At 47.6% G+C, this 18,901-nt stretch overlaps 2 protein-coding genes across 3 annotated transcripts in view; one reads left to right on the top strand and one right to left on the bottom strand.

The window, feature by feature from the left end:
• The window catches only part of ADAM17 (ADAM metallopeptidase domain 17), a 443,735-nt gene that overhangs the window by 207,562 nt on the left and 217,272 nt on the right, over positions 1-18,901 (bottom strand). The window lies entirely within an intron of this gene.
• Positions 1-18,901, top strand: part of ASAP2 (ArfGAP with SH3 domain, ankyrin repeat and PH domain 2) — a 192,536-nt gene that overhangs the window by 134,142 nt on the left and 39,493 nt on the right. For both annotated transcript variants that reach the window (XM_032795190.2, XM_032795188.2), the window contains exons 20-21: positions 1,755-1,822; positions 8,505-8,618. In XM_032795190.2, coding sequence (XP_032651081.1) covers positions 1,755-1,822; positions 8,505-8,618 — 182 coding nt within the window. The remainder of the gene's footprint in view (positions 1-1,754; positions 1,823-8,504; positions 8,619-18,901) is intronic.

Genomic DNA, 18,901 nt, shown 5'->3' with positions numbered 1-18,901 from the left:
TGTTAATTCTCTGTTGAGTTCAGTCTTAGGATAACCCTCACTGGTTTAGCTTAAATGGTAAAGAAAACTATCATGTAAATGCACCTTCCTTTTCTCTGCCTAATGACCAGGCTGGCCAGCCAAGCAAATACACATTCCATTGTCTAGGGCAGACTGGGCTTATGCACTGATTGTCAAACACATTTTAAGAACATAATTCTAGGACATATCCATAACTCTTTGAACACACCCCATATATACATCATGCAAGAATATTAATGACCAGTGAGTTATTAGTTTTCCAATGATGCAGTACATGCTGCCTTTTAGATACAGATTGTAAGAGTGTGTTAAGTGTAGTGAGTATGTCAGGCCTGACAAGAGCTGCTGACACAGAGCAGTGAACCATCACTGGGCCTCTGTGTCACAATAGCTTAGTACTTCAGATTCTTATTAATTGTGCTTTTTTAGTATATTAGATAATGGTGAATGAAATATCGCTTATTTACTGGATTAACTTTTTGCTCATGATTTGTGTCAAACTGCATTAGAGTGGTAACTGGAATTTAATTAAATATACACAAAAGCATATAAAATGTATTTGTATTAAAACAACCGTAAGAGTTTTGTATACATAAACTTCCTGTATCAAACCATGTTTCATATTTCTAACTAAATTATAATAAATGTAGGCCTTAACATATTTTGTATTAAATGCAGATTTCATTTTAAACAAGTTTACATTAAATTTATTATAATTTAAATACTAGAAATTAAAAAATCCAATTTGAATTTAAAAATCCAATTTTTAATTTAAAAAAAAAATGTATCCCCTGAAACAAAGGGCATAAACTAGTGTTTTTAAACAATTTTTGAAACCACACCATATAGCTAAAAATCTGTCTGTTAAAATGGCCTGTAAGCAGGCTACATAGTGGGATTTCTGGGAGCAGTAATGACTTAATGTGCTTCTTATATTAAGTTATCACAATGAGCAGCAGCCAGCTAGATGCTGCTGTGGGGAACTTAACATGAAGGAAGACTATCAGTTTTAGAATAACTTAGTATGGCTCATTTATTCAACTTAGTTCAGTTCATTTCTTGTGAAAAAAATCTAATATCATTCTGGGATCAGTTAACAGGCGCAAGGTATAGGAGCTTATTTTCGTACTCTGTTTGGCACTGGTGAGGCCTCAGCTGGAGTACTGTGTCTGGTTCTGGGTGCCACACTTTAAGATGGATGTGGGCAAACTGAAGCGAGTTCAGAGGAGAGCAATAAAAGGTTTAGAAAATCTGACCTGTGAGGAAAGGTTGAAAATACTGGGAAATGGTTAGCCTTGAGGAAAGAAGACTGAAGGGGAGACCTGATAATACTCTTCAAATATGTTAAGTGCAATTATAAAGATGACAGAGATCAATTGCTGTCCATTTCATTGAAGGTAGGACAAGCCGTAATGGTCTTAATGTGCATCAAGGAAGAGTTAGGTTAGATGCTAGGAAAATCTTTCTAATTATAAAGATGGTTAAATACAGTACTGGAATATGCTTCCAGGGAGGTTGTGGAGTCCCCATCATTGAAGGTTTTTAAGACTAGGTTAGACAAACATCTGCCAGAGATGTTCTAGGTATATTTGGTCCTGCGTCGAGGTCCCTTCCTGCCCTATATTTCTGTGATTCTGTGCTTACATAAGTATAGGTTTACCTCATGTTTAATAATGTGCTCATGTCACCTATTACACATAGCAGTGTGACTTTCTCTTCTCACTGAATTGTAGCCAATGAAGCTGGAGAGACACCGCTTGATATAGCTAAACGTTTAAAACATACACACTGTGAAGAGTTGGTAAGTTTGGCATCTTCCAATATGATTTTGTTTTTATAAATAGAATTATTTCTGAACATGTAGTAGTTCATAGTGGGTATTCAGTGAGTATTTGCAGCACACAAATACTGTCAGCATCTGTTCAGTGGCCTATAAGAAACGAACTGATGAAATCAGTCAGGTACCTCTTTGATAGGTGTCCACATATCAAAAACTGCCATAATAGTTAACTTATTTGTTTGGGAGTCTCAACAGAGAAGCCAATAACTGAAGCAAATAAGGCCTGAATTACCCTCTCACTCCATAGCATTGTTGGTTAGTGCAAGGCCAAGCTGCATCTTGTTTATTTGCTCTGTGGATAACCAGATTTCAGTCTTCCAGCTTGCCTGTCCAATAACTTTCTGAAGCACTAAACTCTGTTTTAAAAGACATAATCTTTGCACTTTAAAAGAAAAAAATATACTGATTTTTACATCTGTTCAAGGAAGTTCTATTCTTCTTCGAGTGATTGCTCATATCCATTCCAGTCAGGTGTGTGCGCGCCGCGTGCACGTTCGTCGGAGAAACTTTTACCCTTGCAACACTCGGCGGGTCGGCTGGGCGCCCCCTGGAATGGCGCCGCTATGGCGCCGAATATATACCCCAGCTGACCCGGCCACCCTTTAGTTCCTTCTTACCGCCCGTGTCAGTCGTTGGAACAGTGGAGTGCGGCTTAGCTGACCTCCACCTTTCCCTAGCTACTCGTAGCTCTTCTTCCTCTAGTTGTTGTATTCATAGTTGTTTTTAATTGTTCTTGTATATATAGTTAGTTAGATTCACTTATAGTTCATAGTCATAGTTCGTTGGTTAGTAATTGTAGCGGGGTTCGGGGAGTAGCCCTGTCCCCGCACCCGGTGCCGGAGCTCATGCCTGGCTCACCGGGTTTCAAGCAGTGCTCGGCCTGTCACAGGCCAATGCCAACAGGAGATCCCCACGACTCCTGTTTGAAGTGCCTCGGGGAATCGCACTTATCTTCTAAGTGCTCAATTTGCAAGGCTTTTAAGCCTAGAACTAAGAAGGAACGGGACATTAGGTTAAGGCAGCTCCTCATGGAAGCGGCACTAGCGCCTTCGCCTTCAGCATCGAGTTCGAGCCAGCCGGTAAGCAAAGGCACCCCTACGGCACCGGGCTCTGCTGGTCCGCCTAAGGATTCCCGGCACCGAAATCGACCCTGCGCCGCTCCCTCTCCCCGAGGTCGAAGACGGCGAAGGCTCAGACGGACTCCACAACGCCCGCGTCGCAGCCAGAGACTGCGCCTCGGTCGGATTGCCCGACACCAACACCTGCCGTGGCACCGCCTAAACCGGCACCGTCGACTCCAGGCCTGCGACGGCCGTCGAGTCCGGCGCCTGACAGCTCCCCGGCACCTGCTGTGGTAGAGCTTACTTTGCCGTCTACTCCGGAGACGTTCTCTGCGGCGAGAGACTTGATTGCCATGACCGAGTCGGCCCCACCCCCACCACCGGCACCGCCGGTGTGGGTACCACCTTCCATGGGCAAGCCGGCCCTGGCTAGACTGTCGCCCGTCAGTGTAGTGGAACGGCACCGCTTTCGGTCTCGATCCCGTAGACGCTCCAGGTCGGGACGTCGCTCCTACTCTCGGCACCGCTCTCAGTCCTAGCACCGATCTCCACGGCACCGGTCGAGCTCCTGGCATCGATCAGCCTCACGGCATCAATCGATATCTCGCTCCTCATCCCTCTACTCCCGGTACCGCTCCAGCTCCTGGCGCCGACCCAGGCACCGTTCCTCCCGGAGCAGATCACGCCGTAGAGACTCGAGATCACGGTCGACCTCCCGGCACCGGCCCGGTCGCAGGTCCCGGTCTCGCTCTAGATACCACTCTGGGTACCGGCACCGCTCCCCACGGTCTCGGGGTGCGAGGTCCATTGGCACCGCAGCTCCTGAGTTTTCTGCTCCCCCATGGCCGTCCAGGCAGCCTTCCGTATCCTCCCAGGCAGACAGCTACTATGACCTGGACCGTGATACGGAGGTGCCCACGGGGGTCTTTCAGGACACACGTCCTCAGGACATAGGGCCTCAACAGTGGTCCTTTTGGACACCCTGGGCATACCATCAAGCCCAGGGCGCTCCCCTAGTCCAGACCCACTCTGCTGCCTCAGAACATCGGGCACCAGAGGCCACCATTTCCCGTCCCCCCGCGGCGGAGTCAGAAGAGCATGCGGCCCATCCTCCGGATTCCCCGGGACAGCTGGAGCAGGAACCACCCCAGGAGCAAGGGGCTATCCAGGACCCTCTCATTACCGGGGTATCATCCTCCTCCTCCCTGGACGAGGCTGTGGCGGGGACCTCCTCTTCAGGGCCTCCACCAATAGACCTCAGGGAGCATCAGGACCTCCTTCGCAGGGTGGCACTCAATATCAGCTTCCCAGTGGAGGAAGTCCTGGAAGTGGAGGACCCTGTAGTGAGCATCATGACCGCAGATGTCCCCACCCGAGTGGCACTGCCATTTATTAAAACTATACAGACCACTGCTGACACTCTCTGGAAGTCTCCAGCCTCCATTCCACCGACGGCAAAGGGGGTTGAGAGAAAGTACATGGTACCTTCTCGGGGGTACGAGTACTTGAATGTACATCCTCCCCCTTCTTCATTGGTGGTCCAGTCGGTCAATGAGAGGGAGCGCCATGGCCAGTAGGCACCCGCCCCAACGTCCAAGGAGGCTAGGCGGATGGACCTACTAGGCCGTAAAGTATACTCAGCGGGGGCCCTCCAGCTCCGAGTGGCCAACCAGCAGGCTCTACTGAGCCGATATAAGTATTTAATACCTGGGCAGAGGTGGGTAGATTTCACCGAACTGCTACCCCGGACTCACGCCAGGAATTTACCGCGTTCCTGGAGGAAGGCAAAAAGGTGGCCAGGACCTCTCTCCAGGCCTCCCTGGACGCGGCTGACTCGGCGGCCAGGACCTTGGCTTCAGACATCACCATGAGGCGTATCTCCTGCTCCAGGTTTCTAACCTGCCTCCCGAGCTGCATACACTATCCAGACTTACCCTTTGAGGGCAAGGGTTTGTTCTCGGATAAAGACTGATCCAGGTTGCAGAGCCTGAAGGACAATAGGGTGATCATGCGATCGTTGGGCATGCACACCCCAGTGACCCAACGCAGACCTTTCAGACCCCAACCTCGCCGCCCGTACTTTCCGCCTAGAATAGACAGGACCTCAGTAGGAGGTGCGGGCGGAGCGGCCATAGGTGCCAATCTGGCCCCCAAGGGGGCCAGAACCAGGGACCCTCGAAAGGCACCACCAGGGCCTAAGGCGCCCGGGGACGGCGTACCAATCTCAAAGCAGGATCCTTTCCCTCCTTCTCCAAACTGTCTTTCCTACTTCCTCCCGGCGTGGTCCCAACTGACTTCGGACCTTCGGGTTCTGCGCACGGTGAAGCAAGGTTACCACGTCCAATTTGCTTCACCCCCTGCCCTCCTGCCCCCCATCCCGGTCCCTCTTCAAGGACCCCTCTCACGAGCAAATCCTCTTACAAGTGGTGCAGTCTCTCCTCGCTGCAGGAGCCATAGAGGAGGTATCACTACAAGAGAAGGGGAAGGGGTTTTACTCGCCGCTATTTCCTGATTCCAAAGTCCAAGGGAGGCTCAGACCTATTCTCGACCTGCGACGGCTCAACAAATGGATGCTCAAGTTGAAATTCCGCATGGTCTCCCGGGAACTATTATCCCGTCCTTGGATCCTGGGGACTGGTACGCCGCCCTCAGACACGAAGGACGCGTACTTCCGTGTTGCCATCTTTCCGCCGCACAGGAAGTACCTTCGCTTTATGATCAACCACCAACACTTCCAGTTCACAGTCCTCCCCTTCGGCCTCTCCATGGCCCCAAGGGTGTTCACAAAGTGCATGGCCATCGTCGCGCCCACCTCCGCAGGCAGCAGATACATGTGTTCCCGTATCTCGACGACTGGCTCATCAAGGGGACCTCTCAGTCTCAGGTCCAACAGCACGTCACCATAATCGCGGACCTTTACTCCAGGTTGGGCCTACTGCCTCAACACCGAGAAATCCACATTGGTCCCTACACAAAGGCTGGACTTCATTGGGGCAACCCTGGACTCCACTCAAGGCAGGGCCTACTTGCCCCAGCCCCGCTTCCAGACGATCATCTCGATCATCCGGGGTCTGCAGGCCTCCCCAATCAGGCTCGCACCTGCCTAGGCCTACTGGGGCATATGGCCGCATGTACTTACGTAACCAAGTACACCAGGCTCCGCATGCGCCCCTTTCAAACGTGGTTCCATTCGGTCTTCCGCCCGAGAAGGGACCCTATCGACGTCCTGCTCACAGTTCCTCCGAGTCCCCTCCGCTCCCTCGACTGGTGGCTGAATCCATCCCTGGTATGCGCAGGGATGCCATTCCACCCACGGCCACCGTCGCTGACCTTGACGATGGATGTGTCATCCCTCGGTTGGGGGGCCCATCTAGGTCGCCTTCGTACCCAGGGCCTTTGGTCACCCCAGGAGCTAACGCTCCACATAAACATGCGGGAGTTGAGGGCAGTCCGCCTCGCATGCCAGGCGTTCCAGCAACATCTTCACGGCCATTGTGTCTCTGTATTCACGGACAACACAACAGCCATGTAATATATCAACAAACAGGGGGGACCCGTTCATCTCCCCTGTGTCAAGAGGCCATTCAACTCTGGGACTTCTGTATAGCCCACCAAGTGGACCTAGTGGCATCCTTTCTCCCGGGGGACCGGAATGCCCTGGCGGACCGGCTGAGCCGGTCCTTCCTGTGTCACGAATGGTCATTAAGACCAGATGTCATCCATTCGATCTTCCAGAGGTGGGGATTTCCCGTAGTAGATCTGTTCGCCTCCCGCTCGAACAGGAAGTGCCAGAAGTTCTGTTCCTTTCAGGGTCTCTCTCCGGGGTCGATCACAGACGCATTCTTCCTGCCATGGGGGCACCACTTGCTATATGCCTTCCCTCCGTTTCCTCTGGTACACAAGGTCCTGTTGAAGCTCCGCAGGGACAAGGCGCATATAATCCTGATTGCGCCTGCGTGGCCCAGACAGCACTGGTACCCCACCCTGCTGGACCTGTCCATGGCCACTCCAGTTCCTCTCCCTCTCCTTCCGGACCTGATCATGCAAGACCATGGCAGGCTTCGCCACCCAGACCTGCGAGCTCTCCATCTCACGGCGTGGCTCCTGCATGGCTAAACACAGTGGAGTTATGCTGTTCCGCTCCGGTGCAGCATATTCTCCTCAGTAGCAGGAAGCCTTCCACCTGCTCTACGTATTTGGCCAAGTGGAAACACTTCTCTTGCTGGTGCAGGACACAGGACGTTACTCCCTTGGAGGCCTTGATTCCCACGGTCCTAGACTACCTCTGGTACCTTAAGCAGCAGGGCCTGGCGACATCCTCTCTGAAGGTGCACTTAGCAGCTGTATCCACTTTCCATCCAGGCGAAGGTGGTCACTCCGTGTTCTCCCACCCAGTGGTCTCTTGGTTCATTAAGGGCCTAGAGCGCCTCTATCCCCCCACGCGTCGCCCTGCACCTACCTGGGATCTCAATTTGGTCCTGAACAGGCTAATGCAACCGCCCTTTGAGCCACTAGCGACTTGCTCTCTCTTGTACCTGTCGTGGAAGACAGTCTTTCTGGTGGCCATTACCTCGGCCAGGCGGGTCTCTGAGCTGAGAGCGCTCACTGTGGATCCGCCATACACTGTCTTTCATAAGGACAAGGTGCAACTGCGACCCCATCCAGTGTTCCTCCCTAAGGTAGTGTCTGCTTTTCATACCAACCAGGACATCTTCCTCCCGGTCTTCTTTCCGAAGCCCCACTCTTCTCGATGAGAGCAGCAGCTACGCTCCTTAGATGTGCGTAGAGTGCTCACTTTCTATACTGAAAGGACGAAGCCCTTCCGGAAGTCTCCCCAGCTGTTCGTGGCAGTCGCGGAACGGATGAAGGGTCTGCTAGTCTCCTCCCAGAGGATTTCCTCCTGGGTGACCAGCATGTATCCGCACGTTCTATGACCTGGCTCATGTTGCCTCCGGCCACCTCACGGCGCACTTTACCAGGGCTCAAGCTTCCTCAGCCGGCTTCCTGGTACATGTGCCCATCCAGGAGATATGCCGTGCTGCGACCTGGTCATCGGTCCACACCTTCACCTCGCACTATGCGCTGGTCCAACAATCCAGAGATGATGCAGCCTTTGGTGCTGCGGTCCTACATATGGCCACATCTCACTCCGACCCCTCCGCCTAGGTAAGGCTTGGAAATCACCTGACTGGAATGGATATGAGCAATCACTCGAAGAAGAAAAGACACGGTTACTCACCTTTGTAACTGTTGTTCTTCGAGATGTGTTGCTCATATCCATTCCAAACCCACCCTCCTTCCCCACTGTTGGAGTAGCCGGCAAAGAAGGAACTGAAAGGGTGGCTGGGTTGGCTGGGGTGGGTATATATTCGGCACCATATATACCCAGCCGACCCGCCGAGTGTTGCTAGGGTAAAAGTTTCTCCGACGAACGTGCACGCGGCGCACACACACCTGACTGGAATGGATATGAGCAACACATCTCGAAGAACAACAGTTACAAAGGTGAGTAACCGTCTTTTTTAACTGTTCATAACTACTGCACATGGCACTGTCACTAACAGACTACTGTGTTTCCTTAGCTTACTCAAGCATTATCGGGAAGATTTAATTCTCATGTTCATGTAGAATATGAATGGCGGTTACTCCATGAAGATCTGGATGAAAGTGATGATGATGTGGATGAAAAGTTGCAGGTTTGTGCCTAACGCTGTACATTTAACTTTACAAACGTGTCTTTTAAAAATATTTGTATGCTTTAGATAGAATGTTACATTGTTTTTACAGGTAAGGGTGCGGAATAATCCAAATGAAATTTCATAATGAAAATCGGTGGTTTTGTTTCCAAATGATTTCTTGAATTATAGTTTGTCTGCCTTTTCCTATTGGTTTGATTTACAAAACAGTTTAGTTTGTCGTGATCAGATGGTGCCTTTGTGATGTAAAGGAGGGAAATTGAGGCATGTGGTGACTCCTCCTCTTCCCAAAGCTGGCATTTTAGTGATAGTCAGCTAGTGCAGAACACAATACAGTTTGTTTCAGTAAATCAAGATTTTTTGTATTTATGGGACGCATAGCAGAAGCTAACATCAAAGATAGGAAAGGTGCCTTCAAAAGATAATGATTCATTATAGAATCTTCACATACGTATAAAATGTCTGTGCTCAATGGCTCTGGTTTTGCAAAAAGTTATGCATGGGTTTCACTTCAGTGCGATTAATGCTGTGCATTAAGTTAAGCGTGTCCATTGTTTTTTGCAGGATTGAGTCCTTAGCTCTGAATCCTCTCCGTAAAATGCATATTTTCCTGAGCTGGTGCTAGTGATGGTTTTAACGTAAAAATTTTCAGAAGTATCTGAGTGACTAAGGGCTTGTCTACGCGACGCCTTTAATTCGAATTAAACAGCGTTAATTCGAATTTATTGTGCACCCGTCCACACGACGCAGCCCTGTAATTCGAATTAAAGGGCTATTTAAATCGATTTTAGTACTCCTTCTAAACCACAGGAGTAACCCTAAAATCATTTTTACTAATTCGAATTTAGTACTGTGTGGACGGAAATCGAGGTTAATGGCCTCCAGGAGCTATCCCACAGATCACCGCTGACCACTCTGGACAGCACTCAAAATCTATGCACTGGCCAGGTTAAAAAGGAAAAGACCCGTGGAGGTTTGAATCAGTTTCCTGTTTGTCCACCCATGGCGGCTCTGAGCAGCACAGTTAATCACGCTGCACCTTTAAAAATGCAGTCTCCTGAGAAAATTCAGAAAAAGGGCTCCAGCATGGACCACAGAAGAGCTTTTGATCTCATTGCTATCTGGGGTGAGGATTCAGTGCTTTCAGAATTCCGTTCGTCAAAACGGATGAGAAAGTATTTGAAAGAATTTCAAAGTCTATGATTGCAAAAGGACACAGGCAGGGACTCTTTGCAATGCAGGATTAAAGTAAAGAACTCAGACAGGCATACCAGAAAACCAGAGAGGCAAACGGGAGATCTGGAGTTGCTCCTAAAGATGCAGGTTCTGTGCAGAGCTCCATGCAATTTTGGGGGCTTGGCTACCAGTAGCCCATCCTTGACCCGTGGATTCAGATGACCTGGTTGCAGTATCAACCGTGGATGAGGATTCTGCAGAGGGGGAAGATCAGGAGAGGGACAGGAGGGAGACATTGCTGATGCACACAGCTCTCAATTACCAACAGCAGCCAGGAGTTGTTTTGACCCAAGATTTAACCTTGCAGCAGGCTAATCGAAGCCACTGTCACAGAAAGTGAAGCCATGGAAGGGACACAGCGGTGAGTAAATGTTTAAATCAGTCATATTTAAAAACTAGCGTTTTTTAATTATCAATTTTTAAGCATGCGTTGTCATTTCTTTTTAGCCTTACAGTTACATGAAAACACGTTCCTTAACATGTCTGGGGATGGAATGAAAATCCTCCCAAGAAATCTCCATGAATTGATATTGCAGGAAATCAAAAGAGCCTTTTCAGTAAATTTCGGGGCAATGCTGCCTTATCCGGTCCCTCCAATGAAGATGCTTTGCCCCCATCCAGGCATGCATGACGTAATTTGGAATCATTGCTTCACAAAGCATAGATGCATAAGCGCCAGGACTCTGATCACAGGCATGAAACATTCGCTCATGCCTCTTCTGCTGTAACTTCACCAGAGTTCTATCGTTCATTGTGACCTGGTTGAAATAAGTAATTTATTTTGTAATTAGGAGAGCAAACATGGGCCATTATGCTACTGTAATGCCACTCCATGTAGCTGGGTGAGAGGGGGTTGTGCTACGATGATGCTTTAGCAGGGAGGGTGTGAAAAACAAAGAGCACTTACCATGGCTGCTTGGAAGCAAATTTATAATGGCAGTACGGCAAAGCTGCATCTGTACTGTGCTCTGAGCCCAGGGACAGAGTCTCCCAGTATTAAAGATGAAAAATGTGACCTTGTAAGTGAAATCACATGTCCTATGTAAGGTGCCATAGTTTTGTGCTGTGTGAGTGAAGTGGAATCATTGTTCTATGGGGGGGGGGGGAATGCATCTTTTTACATACTTCTCTCTTTTTTTTCTTTCACCCTTTTTCCCATACAGGCTGTGCAGTGTTCTGCACTCCCTACCCCATTCTGCAATGCTAAACCAAAAAGGCGGAGGAAAGTGGAGAACGAGAGATGAAATGTTTTCAGAAGTCATGGAAAGTCAGCCACAGTAACTAAAGCTCATCATAGTGATTTGAAGGAACTGATAGCAAATACAAGAAAGATGCCCCAGTGACCGGGAGGACAGAGGGAGGCTCGGTGAGGACAGGAGAGACCCGCTCGAGATGGAGAAGTGGCGGGAGGAAGAACAGAGGTGGCGGTAGGAAAGACTGGCAGGAAGATCAGAGGTGCAAGGAGGAAGATAAGCGCTGGCGTGATGGACACGCTTGGAGCTGCTGGCGTGATCACACTGATATCCTCAGACCGACATGGTGATTGTTCATAGAACAGCAGCGCGGGTTAACACGAGTGGCTGCAGTCCATGTTTAAAATCACCCCTCCCAGCTCCCCAAGTTCCATATCTCCTCACGCACGACGTGTTAGACACGCATGGGGAAGCTTTCCTGCACCAGCACACTCCATCCCCATGGAGAGCCAACAAAAGGCTTTGTAATTAAGTGAAATGTATTGCATGGGCTTTTCCTTACCTGTTGATCCCCTCCCAAAGCACAATGCTTTCAGGGATACCTAGATAAATCTGTGCTCTGAATATATTTTTCCTTTCTAATCAGACATACATCCAAAGGGGGAGGGTGCTTTATTTACAGGAATGATCCTTTAAAAAAGAACGCATGTTTTTAAAGCCATAACAATGAGTTTTAATAAAGATTAAATTGATTTTTAAAACTACTGGCTTTCTTTCCTTCAGCCACATGTAATGAAGGTGGGGGTTGATTTTGAAAGTCCTGCAGCAACTGTAAGTAAAGGGGGACGGTGGGTTGCTTACAGGATGTCAATAGAGGCGGGAGTGTATCAAGGGGAAAGAAGCACTGCAATCACCCATACCCTGGCCCGCGACGAAACACATTTTCAGGGCTTCTCTGAGCGCACGCCTCCTGGTGTCTTTCTAATCGCCCTGGTGTCTGGCTGCTCATAGTCAGCGGCCAGGCGATTAGCCTCAGCTCCCACCCCGCCGTAAAGTATCCCCCTTACTCTCACAGAGATGTGGAGCACACAGCAAGCAGCAATAGCTAAGGGGACAGTCTTTGGCTGAGGGTCTGAGCGAGTGAGTAATGACCTTAAAACATGCTTTACGCCAAATGCACACTCTACACCATCCTGCACTTGCTCAGCCTGTAGTTGAACAGTCCTGACCACTGTCCAGGCTGCCTGTGTATGGCTTCATGAGCCATGGCATCAAGGAGTAGGCTGGGTCACCCAGGTAACGACAGGCATCTCACATCGCCCACTGTTATTTTCTGTCTGGGAAGTAATTTCCTTGATGCAGCCGTTTAAAGAGAGTACTGTTCTGAAGACGCACGCGTCATGCACCCTCCTGGCCATCCCACGTGGATGCTGGTGAAGCGTCCCTTGTGATCCACCAGTGCTTGCAGCACCATGGAAAAGAGTACCCTTGCGTTCACGTACTCCGGCGCCCTGGTTCCTCTGGCAGGCAAATAGGGAGATGGGGTTCATCTATGCCCCTCCACAGTTAGGAATCCATTGCAGCAAAGCCATCCACTATGACCTGCACGTTTCCAGAGTCACACTTTCGTAGCAGCAGCCTAACAATTGCTTGGCTACTTGCATCACAGCAGCCCCACGGTAGATTTTCCCATCCAAATTGATTCGCGACTGACCGTAGCTGCTGGAGTTGCAAGCTTCCAGAGGGCTTATTGCACTCCGCTCTCTCCACAGTGAGAGCTGCTCTCATGTTAGTATTATGGCGTTTCAGGGAGGGAAAGCAAGTCAACAAGTTCAAAGAAAGTACTCTTACGCATGCGAAGTTATGCAGCCACTGGGAATCGTCCCACACCTGCAAAACTATGCAGTCCCACCAGTTCTGTGCTTGTTTCCCGTGCCCAAAATCGGGGTTCAATGGCAGAAGCTGACCCATTACCAGCAGTAGCTCCAAAATGCTGGGTCCTGCGGTTAGGGAGAGATCAGTCTCTACATCATCTATCATCATCTCGCTCTTGTCGGTGCGCAGCTGCCTCTCAACTCCAAGTCCTCCTCCTCCTCCTCCTCCTCCCCCTCTCCTCCTGAATTGCAGGTCATGTCTCAGCATAGAGCAGCGAGAGTGCGCGAGCTGTTTAAAACTTGCATGATTTGCGTCACTGTCTCAGCAGGTTTCCATGGTCTCAGCAGGGTCCATGGTCTCAGCAGGGTCCATGCTTGCTGTGCTATGGCGTTTGCTCTCTTCACCCAGGAAAAACGGCGCGGAATGGTTGGCTGCTGCTTTCACAAAGGGAGGGGTGAGGCTGTACCCAGCACCACCCGGGACAATGTTTTTGGTCCCAGCAGGCACTGGGCTGTCAACCAGGAAGTGGGAACTATGGGATAGCTGTGTAACAGCTACCCACAGTGCACCGCTCCTGAAATCGACGCAAGACGTGGGCCATGGACGCACAAATTCGATTTTAGATTTTAGGTATGGACGCTCTAAATCGATTTTATAAATTCGGTTTTATAAAATTGATTTAGATAACTTCGATTTACTTCTGTCGTGTAGACAAGGCCTAAGTCTCATTTCAAAATGGAACTTAGGGCCAAAATGTTAAGGATACTTAGATGCCTAAAAATGCAGATTTTTGCCTGATGAGATTTTTCAAAAGTGACTAGGATCACCCATTGATTTCAGAAGCATTTAGATGCCTAGCATCCATTGCTTTCAATGGGAGTTAAGCACCCATGTGCTTTTGAAAATTCCTCTAGGTTCTGATCTGCATCTTTAGATGCCTAAATGCCTTTTCATATCTGACCCTTAGGAGTTACTGGGACTGAAGCTTGTAAAGTATCTGTCACATTATACGAGACTTAGGCTCCCAAGCCACTTAGAGTAACATTTTCAAAAGGTGCCATAGTCACTTGTATGGGTAGTCCAGATGGCAGCCCGTGAGCTGGATTCAGCCTTGTGGGATTATTCAGTCTAGCCCCCAAATGTGTTCAGTGGCAGCTGCCTAGAATGTGTGGCAGATCTAGAGCATTGCAGTGAAATGCTGCATGTGCCTGAGACCTACTCTACAAAATAGTGTCCTTCATGTGGCACGGCCTTGTATGCCCCATAAGTATGAGGTCATGATGCATGGAGGATGCCATTTTGTAGAGTGGGTCTCGGGCACATGCCAGGATGTCACTGCAAGAGTGGGAATATACCGACTGAAGATCAGTGCCATCTCTTGCAATCAGTATGGGGTGAAGTAGTCTTTATTAACAGGAGCAACCCTAACCAGCCCTGCACTCTGCTCTCCCTCCAATCCCCATACTTAAAGCCCTGTGTCTTGTGTTTCTGACAGCACTCAGTGATGGACTCCTTGGTTTCTCTCTCTAATGCAGCTGCCATATTCTTGAGTTTCTTCCTTCCCAATGGACATAAATTAAACAGCTGAATGAACTACATGACCAGACTAATCCTGATCTGTCCTAAGTAATTCCCAGCTCTCTCATTGAGCACAAGTTTGTCCAGTCTGAGAGGTCATGTGCGAGGTGCAATGGGAGAGAGAATAGAAGGGTGTGTGTGTGCACGTAACCTTGAAAGGACAACTGGGACCTTCTCTGCCAAGGGCTGGTACAAGGCTCACAGGCTATGAGGAGTTTTTGCTTCTGTCTGAGCTATGGCTAGATTCAGATGCCCATAGCCATAGAAGACCAGCGCACACATCTTGTATCAGGAGTGGGAAGAGTGTGCCAACTATTTGAAAGATCTCTGGTGGCACCCTGCCTTGATGTGTTTTTTCTGAGATATAGCAAAGACAAACGATCATTTCTCTTTGGTCGACAACCAAAGCATATCTGCCTGTTGTGTTTCTTGTGGTGTGTGGTCCATTAATTTTAAACACAGCACATTAAAAAGTGGTGCAAAGGTAATCTAAGTGCAAGGGAACAAGTAAATGCAACTGCTGCATTAAGAAAAGTCTATGTGGAGAATAGACACTTTGACACTAAGTGGATTTAAACAAGATGACTTGTTCATTGAAAGTAATAGATAACCACAGAGTCTTGTGTAGTTGGTAGTGATAGTTGTGTGGAAGGAGTATATCACCCAACATTACAGCATGCTATAGAAGACCAAATGCGAGAGGTACACTGAAGAGTCTTGTATCACTCATGTTAAGGACTTGGGAAAAACAAACTTCAAAGCAGAGGCACATACTGATGAAATCTTCAACTGCATGACCCGCAAGTCTGACTACATCTTATGAGGTCTTCCTTGAGCTAAAGCAGGGTTTCTCAAACAGAGGTCACCGCTTGTGTAGGGAAAGCCCCTGGCGGGCCGGACTGGTGTGTTTACTTGCCCTGTCCGCAGGTCCAACCGATCGCGGCTCCCACTGGCCGCGGATTGATGCTCCAGGCCAATGGGAGCTGTTGGAAGCGGCGGCCAGTAAGTCCCCCGTGGCCCAGAGCAGTGATCCATGGCCAGTGGGAGCAACGATAGACTGGACCTGCAGACAGGGCAGGTAAACACACTGGCCCGGCCCGCCAGGGGCTTTCCCTGCACAAGTGGTGACCCCTGTTTGAGAAACCCTGAGCTGGTGAGATGTAAAAAGCTTTTTAGGGATGGTCATGTGGTAAAAAAAGGTGTGCGATCCAGATGACTCATGCATTTGAAAATGGAAAAATGGAAAAGGATTTTGAGTGTCACTGTCTCACCAAACTGTAGCAAGGAGGGTAAATGACATGAACAATAATATGTCCTCAAAACTCAAGACAGCTGCTGAAAAATGTACATACTTAGCTCTAGATGAGAGCATTGATACCAGTGACTTCAGCCCACTATTAATTTTCATCTGAACTATTGATGAGGATTTCTCTGTGCTTGAGAAGATACTGGAATTAGTTTGACTCAAGTGTAGTACAAAGTAGGTGGAGATTTACAAGGTACTTGCTTCTGCTGTGAGAAAATATGGCAGTTCCCAAGTGTGCTTGTGCATAGTCACAGATGGTGCCAAAGCAATGACCAGCAGTAAAGGTGGATTAGTAGGTTTGCTGAGACAAAATGGAGCTGAATGTCTTACTCTCCACTTGTGGTAAGCGTCTGTCTCAAATCTGGACCTTAGCGTCCAAAATCTGGGTGCTTACTATGATTCCCCCAAGCTTGTACCAGCTTGGATCTTATCTCGCTGCCACCAAGTAGGATTTTGGCTCCTATCAGCCCGGGTTTCCCAAATTTTCCTTGGGGGATCCCTCTCTGCCCTCCACAACATTCCACTGGAAAGACCCAAGACTAGAAGTCTGAGTCTTACCGCAAGCGGAATTATCTACTTCCCTCCCCCCTCCTCTCAGCCGTTCTCGCTACTGGAGCAACCTGAGGGAGTTGATGTAATCTCTTTACATCACAATACCAAGAAACCTGTCATCCGTCTTACACAAAGACAAGACCTTTAAAACCAGAGAACAGAGTTGATTCTCTCTTCTCTTCCGCGATAGCTTTTATCCGCGGCCTCGGGGACAATAGAGAAGTAAACACAGCGCATTAGGCTTCCCCTCCCCCCTAGCCTGTCACAGGGATAGACAGAGCTCAGGCACAGAGATTTCTATCCCCCTTGCCTCACTAGAAAAGAAACTCCACAGTTTTAAAAAGAAAACTTTATATAAAAGAGCTTACATATACTAAACACTGCATTAAAGAAATTCAATACAGAGATAGGCTTATAAGAAAATAGAATTAAACAGTCTGATTTAAAAATAGCCAAAATTAAACCAGTCCAGCAAATTACACCCATGTAAATACAAACCAAAGGCACATAACAGCCTATTGCTGGTTTCCTTTGTACTCACACTTGATAGTAGAATATTAGAAAGAAGATTGGAGTTAGCAGAAAAGCTGTTTCCCATAGCCGGGAAACAAAGACCCGGAGTTCCTTTCCCTCCAGACTTTTAAAAAAAATCCAGTTCTCTGATTGGTCCTCTGGTCAGGTGCTTGATTCCCCCCTGTCCACCCCTTACAGGTAAAAGAAAATTAACCCTTACCTATCTACTTATGACACCACTGCATCATGCACCACGAGGCACTTTGTGGGAAATCTGTTAAATTAGACTTTGTGTTGAAGTTTTGTTCAGTGTTTGGAAGCACATACATTTGCGGAAGCACATTCTCAGCAATGAAACGTCAAGTCAAAACTTTGCAGTAAGCCGGAGAGCAACATCCTCTGCTGCTGTCTCTGACTTGCAGCAATGAATATTGATGTTGAATTGAGATATTCATGCAAGAAAAACGTTTTACTCAGTGTTTGTACTAAGAGTGAGCTATTCTCTGACATGTATTTAATTTTATTACTACTTAACACCATTCATGTCTTAATGGCCAAATGTGAAACTGAAATAAATGATCTGATTCTAGAAACTGGAATTCTATTTCTGTATTTGGCCCATGCAGTTGGCCCAAAATTAGCATCCAGCCCACAGCATTGAAGAGTGTGGCCCACCCTCATTTTATTTAAAAAAAAATTTGAGGAGCATTAAAGGTGATCTGCAAAGGATTTTTTAAAAATGGGTTATGCCCTCTTTTGCTTCTTTATGATGTATAAAGAAGGCCTGAAAGGCTTTTGTTAAGTTAGGTATCTTTTTAAAGTCTCTCCTTCCTCTCCACCCTCCCCCCCCAGCTATGTTTTACCTTAGAAGTTTCTGACTAGAAATCCTGTCCCCTCTTGGTAGCTAAACTTTCATTAGTTTAGTTCTTCCAATATCACCATTTCATTAGTTTTCCAGTCATTATATAGTCTTCCAGCTTAAATAGGACCTATATTTCCAAAATTAAAAAATAAATTAAAAAAAAAACCTAAACCAAAACTTTTCACATCCATTTATACATCATAAAGAAAGGGAAAAGGGTATAAGCCTATTGTTTTCCTTTGCTCATCACCTTTAAGGAATGTCTCAGCAATCAAATTGTTGGATTAGCTGAATGGTCCTTGCCCTGTCATTCTGAAATAAATGTCTCCTTCACTGGAATATCACTTCTATTGGGAATGCTGTCTGTGCAGAATTCTTATTCTTGGGTCTTATCTTCTTAGTGCAGGAGAAATGAAACTTTTCTAGTGCTTGTAAATTTTTTTGACCTTTGACAGCAACATTAATGGCGTAAAGCATGAACCAGGTCCCCTACTGACTGCTGTGTGCCGGCCCCTGCAAAGTATAAATGCTACTTCCTTCCCTGACCGTCAGTTTTTGCTTGATTGTCTTCAGTGATGGAGTCCTTTGCAAAAGATTGGGGTTCATAGGCCATTTGCTGCAACTCTTCACTGGATCCTGATAAGGTTTTGTCCTTATTATGTAGCATTAGCTACAATAGCTATATTGCTGTGTAGACTATCCTTTTCCTGCTATAAACCTTTCTTCTAGCCAGCTCCATTATGTTGTTAAGCACTTTAGATCTTCTTGTCTGTTGTATCCATGCATTTTGGTTATGCTCTGTACCTTGTTTTTGGTTTGTTCTGCTTTCCTGCTGTGTTCAGGTGCCACTAGTTCTTAGTGCCCAGCACCTTTTTCAATTCTCTGACATCTGCACTTGGTTTTGGTCAGCTTCTCAGCTTAATCTCTTTAAAGAAGTAATTTGCTACTCAGCAGTGAGGCTAAAGTAATAAAACTGGTACTTCACTAGGCTTATACTACAGGGGCTTCTGAAAGAAAATTAAGGACTATTAGTCTGTGGTTATCATTTGTGAGTTACGTTGAATTCACTGTTGATTGTTGGTGCGTTTGAGTTTGCCTCAGGTCTCATTAGAGTTCTGTTTATAAATGTCAGATAGCTGTCAGAAGGAGGGCTTTTGTCTATGTCTTT

Source organism: Chelonoidis abingdonii, chromosome 3, assembly GCF_003597395.2.
Source record: "Chelonoidis abingdonii isolate Lonesome George chromosome 3, CheloAbing_2.0, whole genome shotgun sequence".
NCBI lineage: Eukaryota > Metazoa > Chordata > Testudines > Testudinidae > Chelonoidis > Chelonoidis abingdonii.
Note: the sequence above shows the minus strand (reverse complement) of the source record. Positions and strands in the feature narration are given on the sequence as shown.